Source organism: Mastigoproctus giganteus, chromosome 1, assembly GCF_048544385.1.
Source record: "Mastigoproctus giganteus isolate SK-2022 chromosome 1, ASM4854438v1, whole genome shotgun sequence".
Lineage (NCBI taxonomy): Eukaryota > Metazoa > Arthropoda > Arachnida > Uropygi > Thelyphonidae > Mastigoproctus > Mastigoproctus giganteus.
The window spans coordinates 217,971,440-217,994,979 of NC_143575.1; the positions used below are offsets into that span (position 1 = coordinate 217,971,440).

At 36.8% G+C, this 23,540-nt stretch overlaps 1 protein-coding gene across 1 annotated transcript in view; it reads left to right on the plus strand.

The window, feature by feature from the left end:
* The window catches only part of LOC150091527 (dynein regulatory complex subunit 2-like), a 149,629-nt gene that overhangs the window by 111,297 nt on the left and 14,792 nt on the right, over nucleotides 1-23,540 (plus strand). The window contains exons 8-9 of the mRNA XM_090384347.1: nucleotides 6,434-6,586; nucleotides 20,778-20,947. Coding sequence (XP_090240473.1) covers nucleotides 6,434-6,586; nucleotides 20,778-20,947 — 323 coding nt within the window. The remainder of the gene's footprint in view (nucleotides 1-6,433; nucleotides 6,587-20,777; nucleotides 20,948-23,540) is intronic.

Below are 23,540 nucleotides of genomic sequence, written 5' to 3' on the forward strand. Positions count from 1 at the left end.
TATATTCTTGTCAGTGTCTAATTTGCTCGAAGTTTCAATGATTATACCAGTATGTCTAGTCTTTCTCAGTCCTTTTTACTTTAATATTTTTAAATTGATTCTTCAAGTTCTCTCTGAAAGCCTTCTTCACTGCCTTACTTGAGTTCAATTTGCTTCCTTCTGTTGGTCTTAGGATGATAATATTACTCTTTGCATCCTGCTTTGTGGGGTTCTGGCCTGTTTGTTTGCTTTTGGTTAGATTAGTTAGTTTTCAAAGCCTGGGCATAAGTTTGGAAGTACTGCTTTTGTTTCTCTTACTCCAGTTCTTTGGTTTCCAATTCGGCTTTAACACTTCATTTTTGATACATAGTTTGGTGACATCATTCTATGATTTTCCCAGCATTTTATGATTTGTGTCCTGATTGCTGTAGTAATTCTTCATGCTTGTTTTGCTATAATTTCTTCTAACTTTAGTCTAGTTGCAGTTACTCTATCCAGAGCAGAACCAGTCCAAATAGTTGAGTTTGTTTCCATTTGTTCCTGGGGTATTTCCTCATCATCTGGAGAGCCTATTCATAATCATGTCTTCATGCACTGTGATTTACTTGAGTCTGGGCTTGGTATGCTGTCTTCTTCTTCTTCTTCTGGACTTGTCTGAGAATCTTTATCATCATTGTTAACTCTGTTTAATTTGACTACAGGGTTTTTATCCTGTTTATTGGATCATGATCAGAGGTAATTTTTTTGGTATAATATAAATATTGTATAATAATGTACTCAAAAACTCTATCATCTTGCATTTATTACTAAAAAAAATGGTGAATGTGCCGAGCACATGCGGTAGATGGTTTTATGTAAAACATCCTTGACTTGGAAGAGGTTAGCAAAATCCAAGCCAATAACATAATTACCCATTTGATTGTAGCCATTTGAATGGCTACAATCAAATGGCAGCTGCAGGAAGTATGATTTCAGCAATACAAGTATTTGATCACAAATACTTGTATTGTTGCAATCATACTTGTATGATTGCAACAATACAAATTACAAAAATTCGCCTCTGGTGGAAGCTGCAGATGACATCACTTCCGCTTCGCATTTTTCATGACTGATCAGATTTACTCAGTTGAGGTGCCCCCAAGGGTGCTTCACATCAGAAATTCATTTCATACTATGTAAGTTAAATAATATGAGGGGGTAAATTCTTGCCTCTACTTCTTTAATACTTATCTCTTGTCACCTTTCCTCATGCATATAAAGTGCTGGGAGCTAATCAGTTGATCCTCCTGCTGCCGTCTACAAGCAAGCAGACCCTTGCATCAATGCACATCTATCCTCTTACAGAAAGAACAAACGTCAAATGTGTCGTGTACTTTGTTGCAGTCACCAGGGTTTCTCCCATTTTCCGCTAGAGCATCTCAAATTTTGGCATAAGCCAATGCTGGCTGCATGTATGAAGTGGTTGGTATATGCCAGTGTAATGTTATATTGTAGGTCTGCAACTGGTGTTCCGCAGCCATGGAGTGACTAACACCTGATCGATTGTTCCCTGACTCCCATCCTTTGCCTTTTTTTTTTTTTTTTTCCTGCAAGGAAGCACACTAGGTTCAACCTTGTGTGCTTCCTTGCAGGAAAAAAAAAGGACTCTTACTGGACTCTCCCAGAGAATTCTATAAGAACCCAGAGATATCGTGGAAATGAGGAGGGGAGAAGTGTGGAGACTAGACTCAGTGAGAGAATAGAAATAGATAGATGGGGGATGAGAGCAGAAGGCATCCTCATGGAATTTGGAAGATATGAGGCAAAGAATTAGGGATAGACACAGAAGATGGGACAGTGGTGTCCAGATCATATCCCAGATGGGATCAGCAAGTTTCTGCTAGGCGCGCGCAGAGGTGAAAATCCCACTTTAACAATCAAGGTTGGCAATTCTACCCCTAGAAGGGGTTGGCTAAGGAAAAGCCGGTAGTATGGTCTAGGGAAGGCCCAGGATCCCACCCAGCAGAGCACTGAGTCAGCAGAAGTCCCTTCATTTTTTTTTTTTCATTTATAAAAAAAAAATGAATGGACTTCTGTTGACTCAGTTCTCTGCTGGGTGGGATCCTGGGCCTTCGCCCAGGATCCCACCCAGCAGAGAACTGAGAATTATTACATTTATATACAAAACTTACAAAATATATATACAGTTTTATATACATTAACATTCTCGTTATACATATAAAAAATACTATATCATATATGACCTCCTGGTGCATTGCATACATGTATCCCAGAATCAAGGCTGGCTCCTAGGCAAAAGTCTATCTCCATCTAGTTCATCTGTACAGCCGTAGAACTTCTACGAAGTTGGCCTAAAAATGTGTGCGGTATTATACCACCACCAATACAAGGCAGCTGCTACCTGGTGCCCTTCTCTAGGCCCGGGTTTACATTATCTGTTTGTGCCAAATGCAAAAGTCCCACACCCACCGGAGGTAGTGCAATACCGATGGGTGCCTGTCTCGCTTCCAGATTACCCTGACCTTGGAGTGAGTGAATAATTAAATAAAATGAAATAAGATATTAATGAAAAGTGAATTACTAGTGGGGAAAATTCCACAAATTATCCTCAGTACCACCAAGAAATGGTAATTATTATATAAACAGATATATACAACACTTGTTTTAAATGTGCAGAATTCCTTAGAATCTGGAAAACAATATATATAATTGGTTTACATACAGTGGACTAAGTTTAACTACAGAAATACTCTTCAAAGAAAGACCACCTCCACATTCAATTAACAGCACTATCTAGTCTTTCCACTAGAACTTCCAAACTTGCTGACATCTTGGTAATAGCAATTGACCTAAATAACCAATTATCAACATGATAAACAATGGACAAAAATCAACACTATAACAATTCACATAAATCTTCTGTTTCCACATTAACCTTTTGTTTTTTTGTGAAGTCAATTCTCAGGAGAAGTTGAAGTTCTTAGCTGAGTCCTCAATGTAAAGACAATTTTCGAGAAGGTTTGCAGAGCTGTAAAGTTATCACGATCTTCAACTAGGATATTTGCATTGGTCTCCAGTAGGTTTGGAACCACAGACATTAAATCCACTCTAGGTTGAGGGTACAATGGACAGTTCAAAAGTACATGAATCCACTATTTACAAGCTTGGAATAACATCCCAGTCAGTTAGAATTTCATCTATTTTAACCGTGATAAGAGTGACATCTATGTTGGATATGCCATTCATAGTGGAGAATGTGAATGGCTTGTGAGGCAAGTTTTGCACACTCAAGTTGTAGGACAAAATTTAATCCTTGAGGGCTAATCCTTTATGGTCGGTAAAACCACTGTGCCAGAAGTTGGATTTGGCATTTAGATCCGCTGTTTATTATAAGATTTATAGAAGCAAAATTAGTACATATATTGTCCAAATGATAGAGAGTCAATTGCATGTATTCAGTTGGCAGGTAGTAAACAGACGCAATATAAAAACTTATGAAAGGTGTAGAAATCATTAAACAGGTCACATTGTCCGCACACGGACCTGTAATGTTGGTAACCACCAGATCATTATTTAAAACAACTATTGCACTTTTTGGAGGTTTGTCATGCGAATGAATAATTCTTGCCGAGGTTGAAAAACCCATAACTTTATGGGCTCCACCTCCTTCCTGCAAAGAATGGAAGGGTTCCTTTATGCAAGTAATGTCAAAGCTATTTTCAAATGCTGCTATTCTAATCTCATCCATTGCCACTCTTGAGCACTGACCATTTATCTGAAGAACTTTTACACCCTCATATATAACATCACCCAAAATTAGATTCTTATCAGCCAACTCTGTCACTGAATTTGAACCATTATCACTCATGTTTTGTTCTTCTGTCTGTAAGCTGTACCACTTTCAAGTATTCTGGACACTTAGCATCCCGTACAGAATGATTGGTGCCTCCATAGCCAGGTGGGAAGGAGCAGCAGTGCATAGCACACGCTTCTTGATTAGACCGGGGTTCGAGCCCGTGACCACCAAATACGGAGGATGCAGAAAGGTCAGGGAATGACCACCGCATATCCCCGAAGCAATATGGCCTTAGTTGCTAATGCTCCTAAAAACCAAATAACAACAACAACAACAACAGAATGATTATAATCTCTACCATGTCTCTTACAGTTGATACATTTTGCAGAATCTTCTTTATGGGGACACTCTCCATAGACATGACTACCCTCTGCACAGTGTCCACAAGAAACTGCCTTATGGGAACAAAATTGTTGTTTGGGGCCATACCCCAAACAACAGAAACATTTGCTTACAGTCATAAACCTACAGAACCTGTGTAATCTGAATCCAAGATAGATTCTATCACTTTCCAGAATATACCTTATCATACGAGGACTAAATCTGATCACCCAATTAACCACTTTTGTATCTGATCCTGAACTAAATCTGAAAGACACTTTGTCTTTAACTTCATCTTGCGAGAATCCAAAATCTTTTAAGTTTTTTACGAATAGATCTTCAAGTATACCCTCCTTGACATAATCACGAGGGACACGACATATTAACTCTGTTTGGAAACCGATAACTGAGGTTTCTCCATTGTTAAGACCTATCTCTTTCAAGGCAGGAGCAGAAGAGATCCCATTAGCATCCACCGAATTTGTGGTCTCCACAAGGATCCCCTTATTCCTAAGGAGACGAATACCTTTTACTTTCATCTTGTGGTCACACTTAATGACTTGAGTCACTTTCTGCTTTATGTCCTGACTTGAACTCAAGGAAGAGTCATCAGTGGGCCTGAGAATAACCAGATTCTGAGGATTAGGCACACCTCTAGGAATTGATAAATGAATCTCTGATATTTATTAGTAACTTGTACTTTTCTGCTGGTTAGGTAAGACTTCAAACTGTTATATAGGATAGGGCTGGGTCCAACAGCAGCACCTCCAAGGATAGATTAGTTTGGTTTTTTTTTTTTTAGGAGCATTAGCAACTAAGGCCATATTGCTCCTGGAATATGCGGTGGTCATTCCCTGACCTTTCCACATCCTCCGTATTTGGTGGTGACGGTCTCGAACCCCGGTCTAATCAAGAAGCGTGTGCTATGCACTGCTGCTCCTTCCCACCTGGCTATGAAGGCGCCCAAGGATAGATTGGAGGAGAATAAATGTGTCACAGTGGATCTCTGAAAATGCAGCTACTCCAGAAGATTTTGGACAAACATTTTTGAGAAGTTGAACCCAGGTGGAGAGAGGTGTTCTCACCTGCTGCTACTACATATATATTCCCTACTCTCCCTGGTTTTGGTGCATTATAACATAGTTGCTGGTGCAACAAAACAACCCAAACCAATCCCTGCTATCCAGGCGTAACAGAGAAGATCCCTTGAATATTATGGACTTGTTCAGACTCACGCTCTTTGCACCTACTGGGCCAGAGTTTGCACACAGTTGTGTCAAAGGTAAAAGATCCTATACTTGTTGAGGATACAAGTGGAATTATATATGCAATCAAATGTCCAGATTGTGAAAGTTTTATGTTGGAGAGAGAATGTAGGTTTAAAGATCATATAGGGAGATATACTAGAGCAATAGAGACCACAGACTATAGGAAATCTGCTGTGGCCAAATATTTCTGGGAGGAGAACCACCAAATTTCTCCAGGTGATGCTGTCATCATTGATCATCCGCATAGGTATTGGAACTGGAATTGGCTCGTGAGTTTGTTGATTTGTTCTTTGGAACATAATACCATCAATGGAAATAGGGGCGTCCGTATTCATTCCCTCTTTCAAACTGTAATTCTTGGATGGGATGAATGATTCTGCTTAGCAACCTCCCAAGCCATTTCCGACAAACATTTCCGATATGTTCCCATGCTCCTACAGTGCCATGAGCCATGATCTTGTTGATGTTATTTAAGGACAATAAAGCTCCACTGTTGATAAAGGAGCAGTCACCTTTGAAAGCTATGGTGTTGTTTTATCGCTTTTAATTTTTAATATTTTGTGTGTATTTTAATTTACCTATATTTTTATAACTTTTAATTCTATAGTTGCTGGGTATTTTATTTTTTCATAAAATTTTATCCTATTTTATTTCTATTTTAATAAAGTTTTGGTTATTTATGATTGGTGTATTCCATTGCAGCTAGTGTGAGTCATAACTTTCTCAACCCCAAAGGCCTATTTGAATTGACTGATTGTTAGTCATTATGAAATTTGATGAACAGTGCTGAAGCATGTTACACCATTATATATTATGTTTTCTCTGAGTTTTTTTACTTCAGCATATTAAACATTACTTGATTTCATTGTGCAGGTTTTTCAATTGTCTTTTTAACATTATACAAGAAATGACTGGATGAATTAATTAATCAAAATTTTGAGATCTTACAGGTTCAGTGGAAGGACTTTCATAACACTTATAAATAAGCAAATGATGTGGAATTTTTTAGGCAGAAAAGATTTTAAAATTATCACAATGCTGTCAGAGGCTGGAAACCAGTGAGGACAGAATACTGTCTGATGAAACATCTCTAACTCCTCAAGAAATGGAAGAATTGCAGAAGGATGGAAAGCTTCAGTTTCCATCTAATTTACCATTGCAGGTTAGTATTAGTATTGATAAACTGATGCAAGGAAGCAAAGAGTATATAGCATCAGCCTTAAAAAGAATGAAGAATCTTCATTCTTTATAAGTTTGTAATGCTAATTCATTAATTTTATTTATTGTACAGGGTGTCCCAAATCTTTACAAAATTAAAATGTTATTGCCTGAAAAGGTAGATGGTACAAATGTGAATCTAAACCAGATAATAGAGGATATTTTCCTGGTTAATTAGAGGTGTTTGACATAGTTACCTGGAAGATAGTCTCGACATCTTCAGCTGATAAGTACGGCGCTGCGGAGGTTAAGGGCTGTGGAGATTTAGAAGGGTTCGGCAACTCAACCTGACGAAAGAACATATTAATAGATGACTGGATCTTTAATCCAATTCCTCCTATATTTGACACAACACATCCTCGTCAGTGTGGTTAGTTGCTTCACAAGTGTTTTTTAAGTTCCATAATGGTTTCTAGCATAGGTGGAATATACACCTGGTCTTTCATGAATTCACAGAGAGAAAAATCTAAAAGAGTCAGATGGGGATTCTGAGGGCTCGCAGAATTGTATACATATCTTCCAATCGACTTCCCAGTATATGCTTCAAGTATATACAAACTTCTTTGTGATAATGTGGTAGAGCTCCATCTTGTTGGAAAATCAGATTGCCATCATTATCATCCTCTGGTTGGAGGGCATAGTGTTCATATGTTGAATTGGCGGATCCAATGGTTTCCCCCATTAGACACTTGTAAATATCTTGTAGTGAGGCTAATGCCAATGCCGGCCATTTTTATGTGAAATGTAGTGTAGTGTTCTGTTGTTGTGTGGTGACCGGCACTTGCCTCTTAGTAGGTGAGAAGCGGAACACCAGGTAGCTGTGTCTCACCTTCCATCTCTGCCACAAGGAGGCGGCCATGATCTACTTACATCTTGCCACACTTTAGCATTAGCATAAGTAGAGGCATACAATGCAAGAAAGCAAGCTTATGCAGCATCAGCCAAAAAAAACCCTCCCATGTCACCCTTCCATTCTTTCAAATGCTTGTCCAGCTCAGCCTTAAATTTATTTAGACTATCAACTTCCACAACAAAAGGTGGAGGTCTGTTCCACCAATCAATCACCCGCTGGCTAAAGGCGAATTTCCACACATCTATTCTACAACTTTCTTTCCTCAATTTGAATCTGTGACCCCTCAGGTTCTTAATCTGAGCCAGACTAAGAATCCCATAAGCATTCAGCTTGCTCAACGCATTCAAGGCCTTATACACCTCACAGATCAGATCACCTCGTAGGTGCCTACTCTCCAGGTGCTTCAATTGGCAGAATTTAAGCCTTTCTTGGTAAGAGCACCCCTTTGTTCCCCTCACCAACCTTGTTGCCATTCTTTGTACTCATTCTAGCAACTACATCCTTCCTAAAATGAGCCCTCCAGACCTGTACACAGTACTCTAGGTGTGGCCTGACCGTTGCCTTGTATAACAGGATAATCATCTGCCTGTCCCTGCTAGAAAAATTCCTATATAACACTGACAAGGCTCAATGACCTGCCCTGGCAGCCCATCTGCACTGCTCAGCGAACTTCATATTTGACTGCACAACTATCCCAGGTCTTTTTCACTTTCCGCTTTCCTGAGTGTAGTACCACACAGTTGGTACGTTTCTCTTTGGTTATTGCTATTCACAAACTTTGCATTTGTCAATGTTAAACTTCTCACCCCATTTGCCCAACTTATCTAGATCAAGTTGGAGTAGCATACTGTCCTTATTGCCGTTAACGACCCTGCCAACCTTTGTATCATCTGCAAACTTGGACATTAATCCTGATATACCTTCAATATCATTTATGAATACACAAAACAACAATGGGCCCAGCAACAAACCCTGGGGAACTCCACTAATAACATTTGTCCACGAAGAGCAGTGTCCAGTGATTACCACTCTCTGTTGTCTCCCACTCAAACATCCCTTTATCCATTGTAGCAACTTACCCTTAATGCCATACCTCTCCAATTTGTACAGAAGTCTTCCTCGTGCAACAGTATCAAAAGCTTTCCTGAAATCCAAGTATATGATATCAAAAATATTTCTAACATTCAGTTCTTTTATGACCACATCATAGTATCCAATCAAATTTGTCAGACAAGACCTCCTTTTAACAAACCCATGCTGTGTCTTAACTATTACTGCAGTCTTGTATAGATGATCCTGCAATGCTTCCCCGGAACACAAGTTAAACTAACAGGTCTATAGTTACCTGTGTCATCTTTTGAACCCTCTTTGTGAATTGGTGCTACACTTGCACACCTCCAGTTCATGGGAACTTCCCCTGAGTCCAAGGAAACTCTCATAATTATGGCTAAGGGTTTGCTTACTTCCTTTGCTGCCTCCTTTAATATAACTGGATAGATCCTGTCCACCCCAGTGCCTTCCTTATGTTTCACTTTAACAATTTCTCCTCCACTTTGCTCTCAGTTATTACAAAATCACTTAGCTCTCTGTTAGAGTTTTAATAAACTTCTGGCATTCCTCTCATTGAATAACTCCTCACGTGCGAATGTAGATGCAAAATATTCATTCAGTTTATCAGCTACCCGAGCATGATCATCAATAGTCACCCCATCTATGTTAAGTGGTCCAATCTGATTCAGCCGCTTCCTTCTAGAGTTTACATAAGTAAACAACTCTTTGCTATTTTTCTTTGCATCCTTTGCCAAAGATTTCTCGTAATCTGCCTAACTTCCTTTGTGACTTGGTTACAGAGAAGCTTATATCTGCCATAAGCTTCTGTGTAACCTGATAATTTATATGCATCCCATACATTTTTCTTTTCTGCCACGAGCCTCATTAATTCATTTAACATCCACCTAGGCCCGAACCTTGAACAGTATTTCTTAGTTGGAATGAAAAGCTTAGTAGCCTCCAAGATTAAGTCCCCGAAGGCTTCCCATTTAGAATTCAAGGTTGGTAACATCATCAATTGATCCCACTGTACAGAATTTAAAAACTGTCTGAGACCCCTGTAGTCACCTTTAAGAAAGCAAAAGCCCTTCCCTTTAGCCTTGATGCTAGTTACATCTTTAAGTAATTCCCATATCAGTACATTGTGATCATTTTCACCCAATGGTTCCTTTATCTGCAAATTCTTAATGCATGAATAATCACTGCTGATAATCAGATCAAGGGTATTATATCCTCTGGTTGCCTCTCGAACACGCTCCTGTAGAAAACAATCATCTAATAAATCCAAAAAAGTCTTGCTCGTGTGTGAGTGACCAACCACAAGTTCCAGTCAGTATCTGGAAAGTTAAAATCCCCCATTATAAGAATTCTGATTTACTGGCGCACTCATGGATTGGTCACTTGCACACTATGCAATGTTGAGACCAACAGACTCAACATTGCATTGTCCACCAACATCAATTGGATGCACTTCCTTAGATTTTATGTGTTTCTTAACAGCATAACCCTTCCTCCCTTCCTGTTCTGTCTATCCTTTCTGTACACATTGTACTCCCCAAATTCCAATTCTGCACTGCTTATATGTGTGACACCACATCTCTGATATCCCAACAATATCTGCCTTTGATGTCTTGACTAGCACTTCAAGCTCATCAAATTTATTAATTATACTCCTAGCATTGGTGTACATGCACCTGTTTTTACTCTTAGTTACCCTAACATAGCCCACGTATTTATTTGTTCCACTATGGCTCCCAACATTGCTGGAATTCTTCATTGCCTTGCTTTCCATGCTGCTGCTGCTGCTCATTCTAATAGAAGAAGTGCAAGAATCACTTTTATTTTGGTGCCTCTGTACCAAGGTGGGAAGGAGCAACAGTGCGTAGCACACGCTTCTTGATTAGACTGGGGTTCGAGCCCGTCACAACCAAATACGAAGGATGCGGAAAGGTCAGGGAATGACCACCGCATATTCCCGGAGCAATATGGCCTTAGTTGCTAATGCTCCTAAAAACTAAATAACAACAACAACAACAACAACATGCCTCACTGAGTATGAGCTGTTTTGGTTGCATGTGGAGGACCAACATCATATTAGGTAGGTGGTCATGTTTTGGCTCATCGGTGTATATGTTGTAGCAATGATGAAGAAATTGATGATGACCTGTCAATCAATGCTGGTGTGGAAAATTAGAGACCAAGCAAGGTAAATGTTTCACTCAAACATTTTCCTTTTACTTTTTTGAACTGTAGATTTCTTTCAAGCAATTCAAGTATTCCAAAAATTGAACTTGAATATTTTCAGGTGTTTTTTTTACCAATTCTTTGTTTGAAGAAATTTTGAATGAAACAAATAATTATGCCAACAAAACTCTTTCAAATAAGCTACTTTCTGATTGTTCCATATGGTCCAACTAAGTTTTGGTTTCAATAAATGAACGTTTTTGTCTTTTTTTTTTTTTTTTTGTTGTGATTATTAACATGGTACTAAATGAAAAAAAACTTCTATTAAGGAAGAAAAGAAACAGTTTGGTGCTGTGAGACATGCTCCCGAAAACCAGGATTGCATCCTGGTGAATGTTTCAAGAAATACCACGTAATAAAATCATATAAATAATATTTAATATGTCTAAAATGTTTTTATAATGTTTTATCAATCAGTTTTATATAATTTTGAAGAGCTCATATTCAGTATAAAATTTTTTTTTGTTTTTGAGCCGGACCAGAACAGGAAGACAGCAGAGATAATGCTGGACCACAAAGGGTTAATTTACACATCACTACAGCTACTGTTGCACCTACAGAATTCACTCGAAGCTTAATAAATCTCAAGATTTAAGTTCCAGATTTTACTCTGACACTGATATGACATTTATGTGCCCGGATAAAAAAATTAATAATGCAGTACGTATGATGGTGTTTCATTGTGTATTTTGGGATTGGTGGTATTGTGTGTGTGTGTGTTCCTTACAGTTCATGTGGTTTTGTGATCTTACTACAAGTGACTAAATGTATGTTGAAACACCATCCTGCATAGATTTTGATGTTTCCAAAATTCATGGTGTTTCTGGATGTACTTTTAGTACTAATTCTAAAAATCCAAACTGTTTTTACCTATAATGTATGGCTTTTTTTTACAAATAGTAAGAACTGTTTTCTTAGATATAAAGTCCATGTATATACATACCCAAATGTGTTTAAACATGTTGACACCTGCAAGTCAGGTAACTATATAAAACTATGTATTGATTTTTTTTTTTTTTTTGCAATCAGTTATTTCCTGGTGCAGTTGTGTTATAATCTGCTTATAATGTGTTTTCATATTCTCTGTCTTTGACAGTGAAACTAGTGGTGGTGTGAACTATCAAAATTTATTTTGTTATGCTATTACCATATTAAGAAGTGGTAAGGCAGTGAATAAAGGTTCCAGTGCCTTTATTTGAGAAATTATTTTCTCTGAGCAATGTAATCAAAAACACTCACAAATTTTTAGATTCAGTTTAACTCCATTCTGCATATGTTTGGATACATGCTACCATAAGGTGGAGAATGGGTATTGATGTGTTGCATTAAAAGTTTAGCATAATGATACTGCTGGCAGGAGACTACAGCCCCCCCTCAATTATTCTGGATTTTTCAGCCTGAATAATTTGTAAGTCAGCTTGTGAACTCCTACTATAATGGAGTAGATTTCCATTACAGTAGTAATGGAAATTTACTTCAACATTTTTGGTTTTATGGTTCACCTGTATCTTAGGCAATATTGTGCCATTGGGCATGGTGCATGCACAGCAACTAGGATAATGTATTCACTTTAATTCAGTTCTAATGTGCTTGAAAACAGTTATGCCATATGTCATGTTTTGCCAATAATGCTTTTACATGAAAATGACAAATATTTTCATGTAAAAGTGACCATATTATTGTACCATTGCTAATGCCATGTTTTTCATTGCAGTATGCATATTCATGCATACTGCGATGAATAAATATGCATATTCATGCATTCCCACTGGTGGTAATTTTTGGAACTGTTTCCCCCCCCCCCTTTTTTTTTTTTGTGCAGTCTTCTCCTACAGCCTCTGAAGAATGTACCTACCAGATTTCTTTCAGTAGATTGTGCTCCAGACTGTTCTAAATAGAGATACTTCATTTTTGATATTTTCAGAACATTTTCCCTTGCCTTAACAAAAAATTTTGATCTTTTCTCTTCTGGAGGTGTTTTCTTTGCTTGAATGCAAGTAAATGTTTAGTATGGAAGTAGTATCTATTTCTTTGTTTTAAAAATAAACTAAATTGCTAATTTTCAAAAGGAGGAGCATTTATTTATTTACAACTAAAAGCACTACAATGGTAGCTGTTTTTGAGACTTACTAGTAAAATGCATTTACAAAAAGAAATACTGGGTGGCCTCTGTTAAAAACTTGATAATGGTGTCATCTCTAATGTGAGCATAGGCCTAAGCTCTAAAAAATTGGTCTTTGTTACTTGAAGGATTCATATGTCAGAAAAGGAATGCATAAATGCGCACAATTTTCAAATTATTTCAATGCAGGCACTAAAGTACAACTCCACATCCTTTTACTACAAAACTAAAAAAAAAAAAAAAAAAAAAAAAAAAAATGTTTTACAGTTTTTCCCCAAAAATAGTGTCCAGCACTCTACCTTAGTAATGGACAGGAATTTAATGCAAATATGCTTTTAATTCTCTCTTGTGAAAAATTACTATTAGCAATACTAGAAACTCACCTTAGTAATGGACAGGAATTTAATGCAAATATGCTTTTAATTCTCTCTTTTGAAAAATTACTATTAGCAATACTAGAAACTCACCTTAGTAACGGACAGGAATTTAATGCAAATATGCTTTTAATTCTCTCTTGTGAAAAATTACTATTAGCAATACTAGAAACTCACTTTAGTAATGGACAGGAATTTAATGCAAATATGCTTTTAATTCTCTCTTTTGAAAAATTACTATTAGCAATACTAGAAACTCAGCTTGATGTGCTGAAAAATGAACCACAGCCAGCAGAAAGCACATCTCTAAATAGCCTTGGGGTGGGGATAGGGGTTGGAAGAACCATGCAACATGAAATTATAACTTCAGTGAATAAAATTACAGCAGTGATTAATGAATCTTGTCAAAGTGGCCATTGAGCAGATATTAGAAGAGATATCCTCTCAGTGAAAAACCCAACCTGCTACCTGCATAGCAAGTTTGGTTTCCTAGTAATGATAAAAAACAGCACATAACTTGTAAATTGTGAATAAATTTAGCAGATTTCCTTACCCTACACTAAAACTAACAAAATCGATATTTGAAGATATTCAGAATATAAATAAAGCTAACTTGTTTTACCAACAAATAAAATATATTCAAACATTGCACTAGTTTTCCATCTCATGCTTAACTAGACTAAATAATGATTGTACTAACTGTCCATGCTAAAAACTGCAATAATAGGACATCATTGATTTTATATGCAAGGTGTGATCAGAAAGTTCAGGGATTGACTTTGTATTTTGAAATTCTGGCATTGTATTGAGTTTGAACTTGTTGCAACATGTTCAGTTCTTATAAATCAGCCATTGTCTGCAGTCAGTCTGAATTAGAACACATTGAATAGAAGGGGTAATATGCATTTTGCTGCATTTTAAAGTGAGTGATTTTTGCTGAGCATTAAATGTTGTTTCAAATTAGGGTAAAGTGAAACAGAAATTCACAAAATGCTAAAAACAGCATTTGGAGAGGATTTTACGTAGGGCTTTTTTTTGCTGATTCTGTATAAGCTTGCTTTCTTGCATCATTTGCCAATACTAATACTATTTGAAGACTTGTCATTGGTTTGCAGAGTTTAAAGAGGACTGCTTTGGCAGTCCTCTGGCCATCCTTCACATTTGAAAACCAGTGAATCCGGTCACACACGTTTGTGATCTGATTGACACTTAATTATCTGTGAAATTGCAATTTATTATAGAACATATCAACCGGTTTTAACACAAAATTTGGGAGTGCAACACATTTCAGCCAAGTTTGTGCCTCACATCCTCAAATACTTCCTGAGAGAAAAGCTAGTATTTAATAATGAGTTTTACTAAAATTAGCAACATAAATGAACTAGTAATCACATTTGAAAAATCTCGCTTGAAGTACACTTGAAGCAGCGAGTTGTTACACATCGGGATTTTCATCAATATGCTCCTGCTGACCCACACTTTGTTTCATCCATCATTACTGGTGATGAATCATGGGTTGGAGTCCTCTCACTTAAATATTCTGTTTTCTCCAAGGCCAAAAAAAAAAAAAAGCCAGGCAATTTTGATAAATATGAAAATCATGCTTATTATATTTTTTAACTCATAGGGCAACGTTCCTTATGAATTTGTCTTGCATAGTCATTGTCTTGGATATGCTGGATGACTGCTTTCTATGCCAGCACATCAGAGAGGCAACAAAAGAAACCAATACCCTTGATGTGATTATTAATAGTAATCCTTAATGCATTAAGAATCTCCAGATAAAGGAAGTGGCAAGGAGTACCAGAAGTACAAACCATAATATGATGAGGACCTTGTTGATCAGTTTGGTCCTGGAGAGACTGTGCAAGGTTCATAGGATAGAATCTTTCTCAGCATGATCTGTGTCTGTTACGTTAACAGAAGAAATTATTTTTACAGTGATGGAATGCACTTAAATAGGAGGGATGCAAGAATATTTGCTGATGTTATTGAGGATGTTAGGTGGGTTGGAAAACTCGTTTTGAAGGATACTATTAGGTAGCACTAATAGATTACCAGTAGAAGCAGCGGTGAAAGAGTCTTGTGCTGCTTCTACTCTGGGTTATGCAGTAGCCTGGAAAGCAAAATGTTCGGATTGTACACCTACAGGGGATCCTCAATGAAGAAACAAATACAGGTGTATATACTTGTTTATACACCAATGCTAGGATGTATAGTCAACAAATCTGAAGTACAGTAAACCCCCGCTATTCGCGGTGGCTGATTTAACATAAAATGAAACCTAAAAAAAAAAATGAATTTTAAAGCGCCGTGAACATTTTTCGGTGTAAAAAAACATGGGCGTGGCTAAAATTATCTTTCCGGTCGAAACAGCGCTCAGTGGGTGGGGGGGAGAGGGGTGACAAAATCGCGAGCGTGGATGTTTCTCTCTAATCCTTGTTCAGTATGTGTTATGCGCTTGCCATGGAAGGTTTCGTCGTTTGTTTTTAATTTATATGCTTTTAAAATTGAATAAATTTATCAATTTATAAATTGATATGCTTATAAAATTGATTAATCTACCATTTTGCAGTGTAAAACAGACTTTTTTTGAGTGTGTTAACGGAAGAAAGTGACTTTATTTGGACAAGTTCTTTCTAACCCGTAAAAAAATATGGCTACGAATAACAAGGGAAATGTGAATGTGAAATTATCAAAGAAGGTGATGACATTGGCGAATAAAATTGAGTTATTAGACAAAATTTCTAGTGGTGAAAGTGTCTTCTCAGTGACAAAACATTATAAAATTATTGAGTCAACGGTACGATCAATCAAGAAATCAGAAGAAAAAATCTGCCATAGTGTCCATGAAAACGTGCTAATTGCTTCAAAAATTTGCTCTGTAACTTGTGATGTTAAATTAGAAAAAATGGAAAAGCTTTAAATCTGTGGATAGAAGACCAAACTCAAAATAAAATTCCATTAAGTTCACTCGTTATTCGTGAAAAGGCAAAACTCCTTTATCAACACTTTAGCGAAACTGGTGATAGCACTGGCGGGATAAGTTTTTTAGCTAGTAAAGGTGCTGGATTGAAAGATTTGTTTTGAAATTTCTAATAAATATTACATTTAATATTAAACTGTTTCTTATTTTAATTTCGATGCCATATGCTTGCATTTCACCATGTACTGTCTATGTACATAGTCATATTATGAAGGTACCTATAATACATACATAGACAAAATTTTAGACTAGTTTTTCTTATATATTTCATACTTTGGAACGGAACCCCTTTATTACTATGGGAGCCATAACTCAGTATTCGCGGCATTTCTCAGGAACGTAACCCCCGCGAATAGCCTGGGTTTACTGTACTACTTTAGTCATGAAATGCGGATATTTTACAGATGCTGGAAACATGGTGCTACTCAGATAATCTGTAGATATTTAAGTGCAGTGGGAAAGGTTGCAGATATCTATATAGTGCAATGTTAACAGAAAGGAAGAGGGGAAGTTATGCTCCTGGTTAAGAAGCACATAAAATCTAAGGTAGTGCACCCAGATGATGCAAGTGGTCAGTGCAATATTGAGTCAGTTTTGTGTGACTTGATCACCATCAAAACAAAACTGAAAGTAGGAGTATGTCATAGGCCAAATGACTGATGAAAGAAGAAACTATTTTTATAGGCCAAATGTGAGTGATAAGCATAATGAAAAAATTTTGCAGACTTAATTAAAATGTCTTATAATGGGGATATTAATTTGCAGAAATTGACTGGGTATGTGGCTCACACAATTAGCAGAGCTCTTTGGGATATACTGGATGACTTCTTTCTATGCCAGCACATCAGAGAAGCAACAAAAGAAACCAATACCCTTGATGTGATTATTAACAGTGACCCTTAATGCATTAAGAATCTCCAGATAAAGGAAGTGGCAAGGATTTACTTAAAGATATACAGTAAGTCCTTGACCTACACAATTAATTTGTTCCAGCGATTTCTGTGCAAGTTGAAAAAGCACGTAAGTCGAATAGTGTTAATTGCAATCTATTTTTAATTGTATATTCGTTTGAAATGAAAATTCAAGCAAATCAACTTTATGAAAACTTTGTGGAAATAAAACTTTATTCAATATCCTATTGAGTACATACTCATACATAAATATAAAAACATATCTAATTTAGCTGAAAATACTAATTGTTTAATGTGTTCTTAGACTCTGGAGATTTTGATGGTGTGTTGAAGTACTTGTCCAATGATGTATGCACTATAGCTCTTTTTTTCTCATCATAAATCAGTTTGTAGCATGCAATTGCATCATGCACCACTCCAATCACTTTTTCAAACTGTTTGGTGTCTGGATCCTGAGCTTTTAAGCCAGCTAGTCCTTCGTCGATCATTTTAAAGCATTTTTCCATTTCCTTAGTATCAAATCATTTTGATGGTTCAACTTCTTGTACATCCTCCGAAACCTCGTCTTCATTTTTATGAACCAATAAGTGGCAAAGATTTACTTAAAGATATATTTTTGGAGGCCCTTAGATTTTTGCTACGGTAAACGAACAGTGGTTTTATTTTGCAACCTCCACCAAAAAGAAGGGTTAATCTATCCTTTGAGACTTATCAAGACCATTATCTAAGTTTGCTTATGATACAAAGGTCGGCAGTATAAATGACATAAGGCAACGAAACCAAGAAAAATTGGACAGATGGGCTGAGAAGTGGTAATTGAGGTTTAACGTTGATAAATACAAAGTAGGGTATTCTAGGATTGCCGCTGCACACGGGGCAGCAGTAATCATAGAATAACGTATTGCAGTACACCTCCCGCTTTACAATATTAATCTGTTCCAAGACAGCACTGTATCATGAAAATATTGTAATGTGAACCCAATAACACATTATTTTTGGTAATTTGTTCCAAGACCTCGAAAGTTGAAATTTTTGCTATAAAACTAAGCTATTTATTTCTGTAAAAGATGATTTTTTATAATAGAAATTGTATATATTGATTAAAACTAATATATTGATTAAAGCACAACACAACAAAATCACTTCAACTAATAGATGAAAAACAAAACATGCGGCCAACATGTTTACAAATGCTGTTGACTAAGGGGAGGACCATGTGGTGGTTCTTTCGGAGACAATTGTAAAGTTGAAATAAGTAGGCACTGGTAACACTTGGATCACTTGTTAGTAGAACAGCCACTTTATAAGTGATATAAATGGCAACAAAAGAAAATATGCTACACCTTTCCTTCAGCTTATAATAAAGTCCAAAGCACCACAAAGTTAAAATCACTGATGGGTGGGGGGGGTATGTAAATATGTATATAGTTAACCCACTGGGCATATGCAGGCTGTTATGCTGTAGAAAGGTTATACGTTTTTTAATAAGGTGCCATCATATTTAAATAGTTCTACTTTCAAATTTTCTATGCCTGGGCTTTTTTGGTTTTTTGATTGCAATATTAACTCTAGTTCTTCCATTGTTATATTTTCTTCATCTTTGGTTACCACATTCATCTTCCAATTAATACACACACACACATATATATATATAAATTATCTAATTAATAGATTGAAAACTATGGTTAAATATAAACCAAAATGATGGGGGGGGGGAAAGAAAAGTTCTGTTATAAGAATCAATTTTGAATGTCTTTGTGATATTTTTTTAAAGCACATTTCTGGAGGTTACTACCATAAAAACAATTTGAAGTTTCCTGTTTATTAGGCTTTTCTGTTTGTGCAATCTATTAAAAACGGTTAGTAAACTCAATCTTATTGCATTTGCAATAATACCGATAGCTGGAATTCTGTGGGTTTTTGCATTATTATGGTGCAATGTGTTTCCTCTTCCATGAAATCTTCAATCATATAAAAAACATAAATTTTCAGAATCTTCTCTTCATTCCAATTTTTTAAGCTTTGTAAACTTGTATCTCACTTGCACGCTATCATGTTAGTGGCAATTTGTGTGTGCCGTGCTCTTTGTTATTGATTGCTTATCTTTTTAATTGTTTTAAATTTTGCAACCTAAAAAAATATATATATATTAGTGAACAGAAATATCAATTAGTTAGGATGTACATATTACAGTATTAATTAAGCTATGTACATAAGCTTAAATTCATTTGTATTTTGCTAACTTGTGTAAAATGTGCCGTAACGGATCGACTTTTTGTTATTTTACAGATTAAAAGTATGCATCATGTGAATACTCATTGTATAGTTTTTTATTAATTTTTTCGTAGGAAATACATGGGAGTAATTAACCCATTTGGGCTATCCCGAGTTATCTCGTGTATGCCAAAAAGTGTGCAAATTGTACAGATTTTTTTAATAAATTAGCGCTTCAGCTAAAAGAAAGGCACAGAAAAAGTCTTCATTACTCATTATATAAATAAATTTAAAAAATCAAAGTGGAACACACAAGCAGTAACCTCCCACCGCAAGCAATAATCGCAAACTAACTACATTCTGACACACGGTCACCATAAGTGGACAGGCAAGGTATAAGCATCGCTTACGGGTGGCAGTTCGAGAGGGTGCCTAAATATTTTTCGATATTGTTTTTGTGAATTATTTTTGTGGGTTCATTATTCTGCATTTAGGATGGCAAATTATATTTTGCTTACTGGTGACACAGAAATGGGCGCTACTGTTCTGACATTGCTGTACAATATAAGTAAAATGAAAGCCAGTCATCTGCTGCCAGGCATAAGAAAATCCTGACAAATCTCAGGATTTACCTGGCTAATGCAAAATTAGCCAGATAAATGCTAGAGAAAATACGTTTCAGTCCTAAATTTGGAGGTATTATTGTATATTTTTTTATTAATTTTTTTGTAGGAAATACATGGGAGTAATTAACCCATTTGGGCTATCCCGAGATATTTCGCATAGTTCCAAATAACTTTTAAAACTAAAAACGAGATATCTTGGGATAATCCATGAAGGGGTTAATAGAATTAAAATTCAATTCGCAATCATGATCACAATGATTGGTGCTTACTACATATCGTATAGTAAATGGTGTTTTATTATGGAGAGGTCATTGTAAAGTGATTTGATCATACAGTGAACCAGTCCTAAAGCAGGGGTGCATTGTGTTTGGGTATTACCATAGTCAAGTTGGTAGAGAACAGGAGTCCTAGGGTTAATCTAACCATGACAGCTCATGGGGTTCTCTCAGTGATATAAAAAAATTTTGCCAGCAGGGACAAGAACATGATTTTCCTGTTGCATAAGGTAAGGCTGCATCTCGAATATTCTATCAGGCTTAATGTTGAAGTTTGCAGATGAATCAAATGTTGGCAGGGTTGTTAATGACAGTATGCTACTGCAACGGGATGTAGAAAAGTTGGGCAGATGGACTGTGAAGTAGCAACTTCTCAGTCCATCTGCCCAACTTTTATGGAAAATACTTTATGATTATTCATTATTTCATTTTTAAAAATCTAAACTAATGATTCTAATCACATATGTTCCTATATTTCAGGATTTACAACAATATGACCTACTGGAGAATTTCTGGAACAGGTATAATAAAGTACTACTCCAATCATTGGCTTTTCAGAAAGAGTTAGAAGATTTGAACCACAAAAATATGAAGTTGCGCAGTCATTTGTCAAAATATATTCGCGATGTTGCAAATGGAAAAGATACAAGGTGAATTCCTTTTTTTGGAAGTGAACTACATTTGTAAATTTGTAAATTATAACTGCAGGAAACTTTGCAATAGTTTTTCCCCAAAACAACATGTTTCCTAATATGAAACACTATGATGTGATGTAACTGGATATTTTATTGATAATATAATAAGGGAAACACATTCTGCATTAAGAAACAGTTTGATGTGGTGAGTGTGTTCAAAAATTTTAATCACATTTCAAAAATCTAGGCACCTCTCTGTTGGAATTTTCTGACATTCACAGTGGAACTTTATAATTGAAGAAACACTAACAAGGAGAACCAGAGATGATGGAAAGCATAATAGGCATGAGTTACTTTGACACATGAGAAGCATCACAACATTGGTTATTGTAGATGTGATCATTAAAGTAATAATTGGCAATTTCTTCCTTTTCACCACAGGTCTGGCTGATCTATGAAAAGTACAAGTTCTAGTGATGTATTGTCTGGATTGGAAATGATTGCAAGCTTGTTGATCTTGTGATGTGACTAGGACTTAAAAGTTGTTTTAGTCTTTTTCCATTTGAGAAATAGGTTATTAGCCCTCTGGGCTATCTTGTTTGGGCGCCTCCGTAGCCAGGTGGGAAGGAACAGCAGTGCGTAGCACACGCTTCTTGATTAGACCGGAGTTCGAGCCCGTCGCCACCAAATATGGAGGATGCGGAAAGATCAGGGAATGACCACCGCATATCCCGGAGCAATATGGCCTTAGTTGCTAATGCTCCTAAAAACCAAAATAACAACAATAACAACAACTATCTTGTTTGCTAAGATGAGGAACAAGAAGTAAGCAGATGTGAAGGGTCTTGGTCATTTGAAGAAGACGTTTTGGAGGTGGCTTTTTTTAATGGTTTTGTGGATGTTTTTTGTTTGCATGGTATCTAGGGTAGTGGTTGCTGTCCAAGAAAGTCCTGATACTATTGAGTTCCTCGTTCAAATCTTCATTGGTGCTTCTATAAATTCCCCTGATGATGCCAAAATTTTGCCTGTATTAATGGTTTTTTTATATAGACTGTGGTACTGGGTAAATCATATTTTTGATAGGGACCGAGATGTCTGGAAAGGAAAGGTGACTGTTTTGTTCTAGCTTGATGTTAGGTTGTTGGGTATGTAGATAGTTCTGAAACGCTTCTCAGGTGCTGAGGCCATTTTCTGTCATGAGGGACATCATCAATATACTGTAACCAAAATTTGGGGTAAGAGAGGAGAGGGCTTCTTATGGAATGGGCTTACATTAAGAGGGAGTAATGGGTTCCCCTATAGATGACCCTATTGTTTGGAAATAAAACTTACAAAACTGAATGTATGCTTGACTTTATGGCTATGTCTGCTAGCTCCATGATGTTCTAATTGAAAGTGACACACGATCTCACTTGCAGATTTTGGCATTCTTGAGTGGCAAGCTTGTAAACATGGAGTCAACTTTGAAGCTGACTGAGTGGTCACCTGGATGTGAAGTTCTTGTAAGTTTTTTTTTCCCCATGGGGATTTTCTGGGAATGATTTGGGATAGGTTTTTTCAAACAGTTTGTTGAAGTTAACATCAGGGTGAAAATAAAACAGACTGCCACTGTTTTGTGGCATACATGGATTTCTAAAATCACTTTGATTTCTAGGCAAAATGATATATCTCTTTTGGGAATTACCCCGATGTCTAATCTCTCTTGGCAGAAGCCCATTACAAATATTGCTTCCTCTGCATCTAAAAAACTTGGTTTTCTCTTTTGCTCTCGGTGTTACTTTGCTTCCAAACAGGTGTTCACTCTGTACAAATCGCAAATCCGCTCTACCATGTAATATTGTTCCCACATCTGGGGCGGTGCATCAAACCTCTCTCAGGCTTCTAGATGTCAGAGGGCAGTTAGGTTAATTAATGATTCATCTCTAACAGAGTCTCTCCACTCGCTGTCTCACAGATGTACTGTTTCTGCTACATGCCTTTTCTACAAAGTATTCAAAGTATTTTTGTTTACTGCAGCCTCCAGGGTTTCCCCTATTGCCGCAATGATTCTTGTAGGTTTTTTAAGCCGGCGAGTGTGTGTATGGGGAGGTTTTTGTTTGAGTGTTTGTTTTGTTGAGTGTTGTATGCCGGCACCTGGGGACTTTGCAGCCAGGAGGCAAGAACAGATATATCTTGCGTCCTGACTCCCGTCCCTAGCTACGTGGAGGCGCTCCAGGGAGTCTGGTTATCACAAAAGGAGGTTCTTGAACCTCTATATGTTTATACAATAATATTAAAATAGAGATAAATATAGCAATAAAAAAGTAAATCATCAAGTGTGGATAGAGTTGGTTTAGTTGAGTGGGGATCAATTAATGGAGTGAATGTTTCTAGTGTGTTTTACATACAATATGGTAATAATTTAAAATAAGTTAAGTTTCGTCAGGAGATTAAAGCATAGCGTGTGGATGAATTTAGATTTAGTTAAGGGGAGCAGTAAAGTAGTGGGTGTTTCTAGTGAGTTTAGCATGTTCAATGTTTAGGTTGTCCAATGATCTATACCAAATATTGGCCCTTGTAGGGGCCCATCCTGCCAGAAGAGGGCACGGCGTAACAATCAATTCCATGC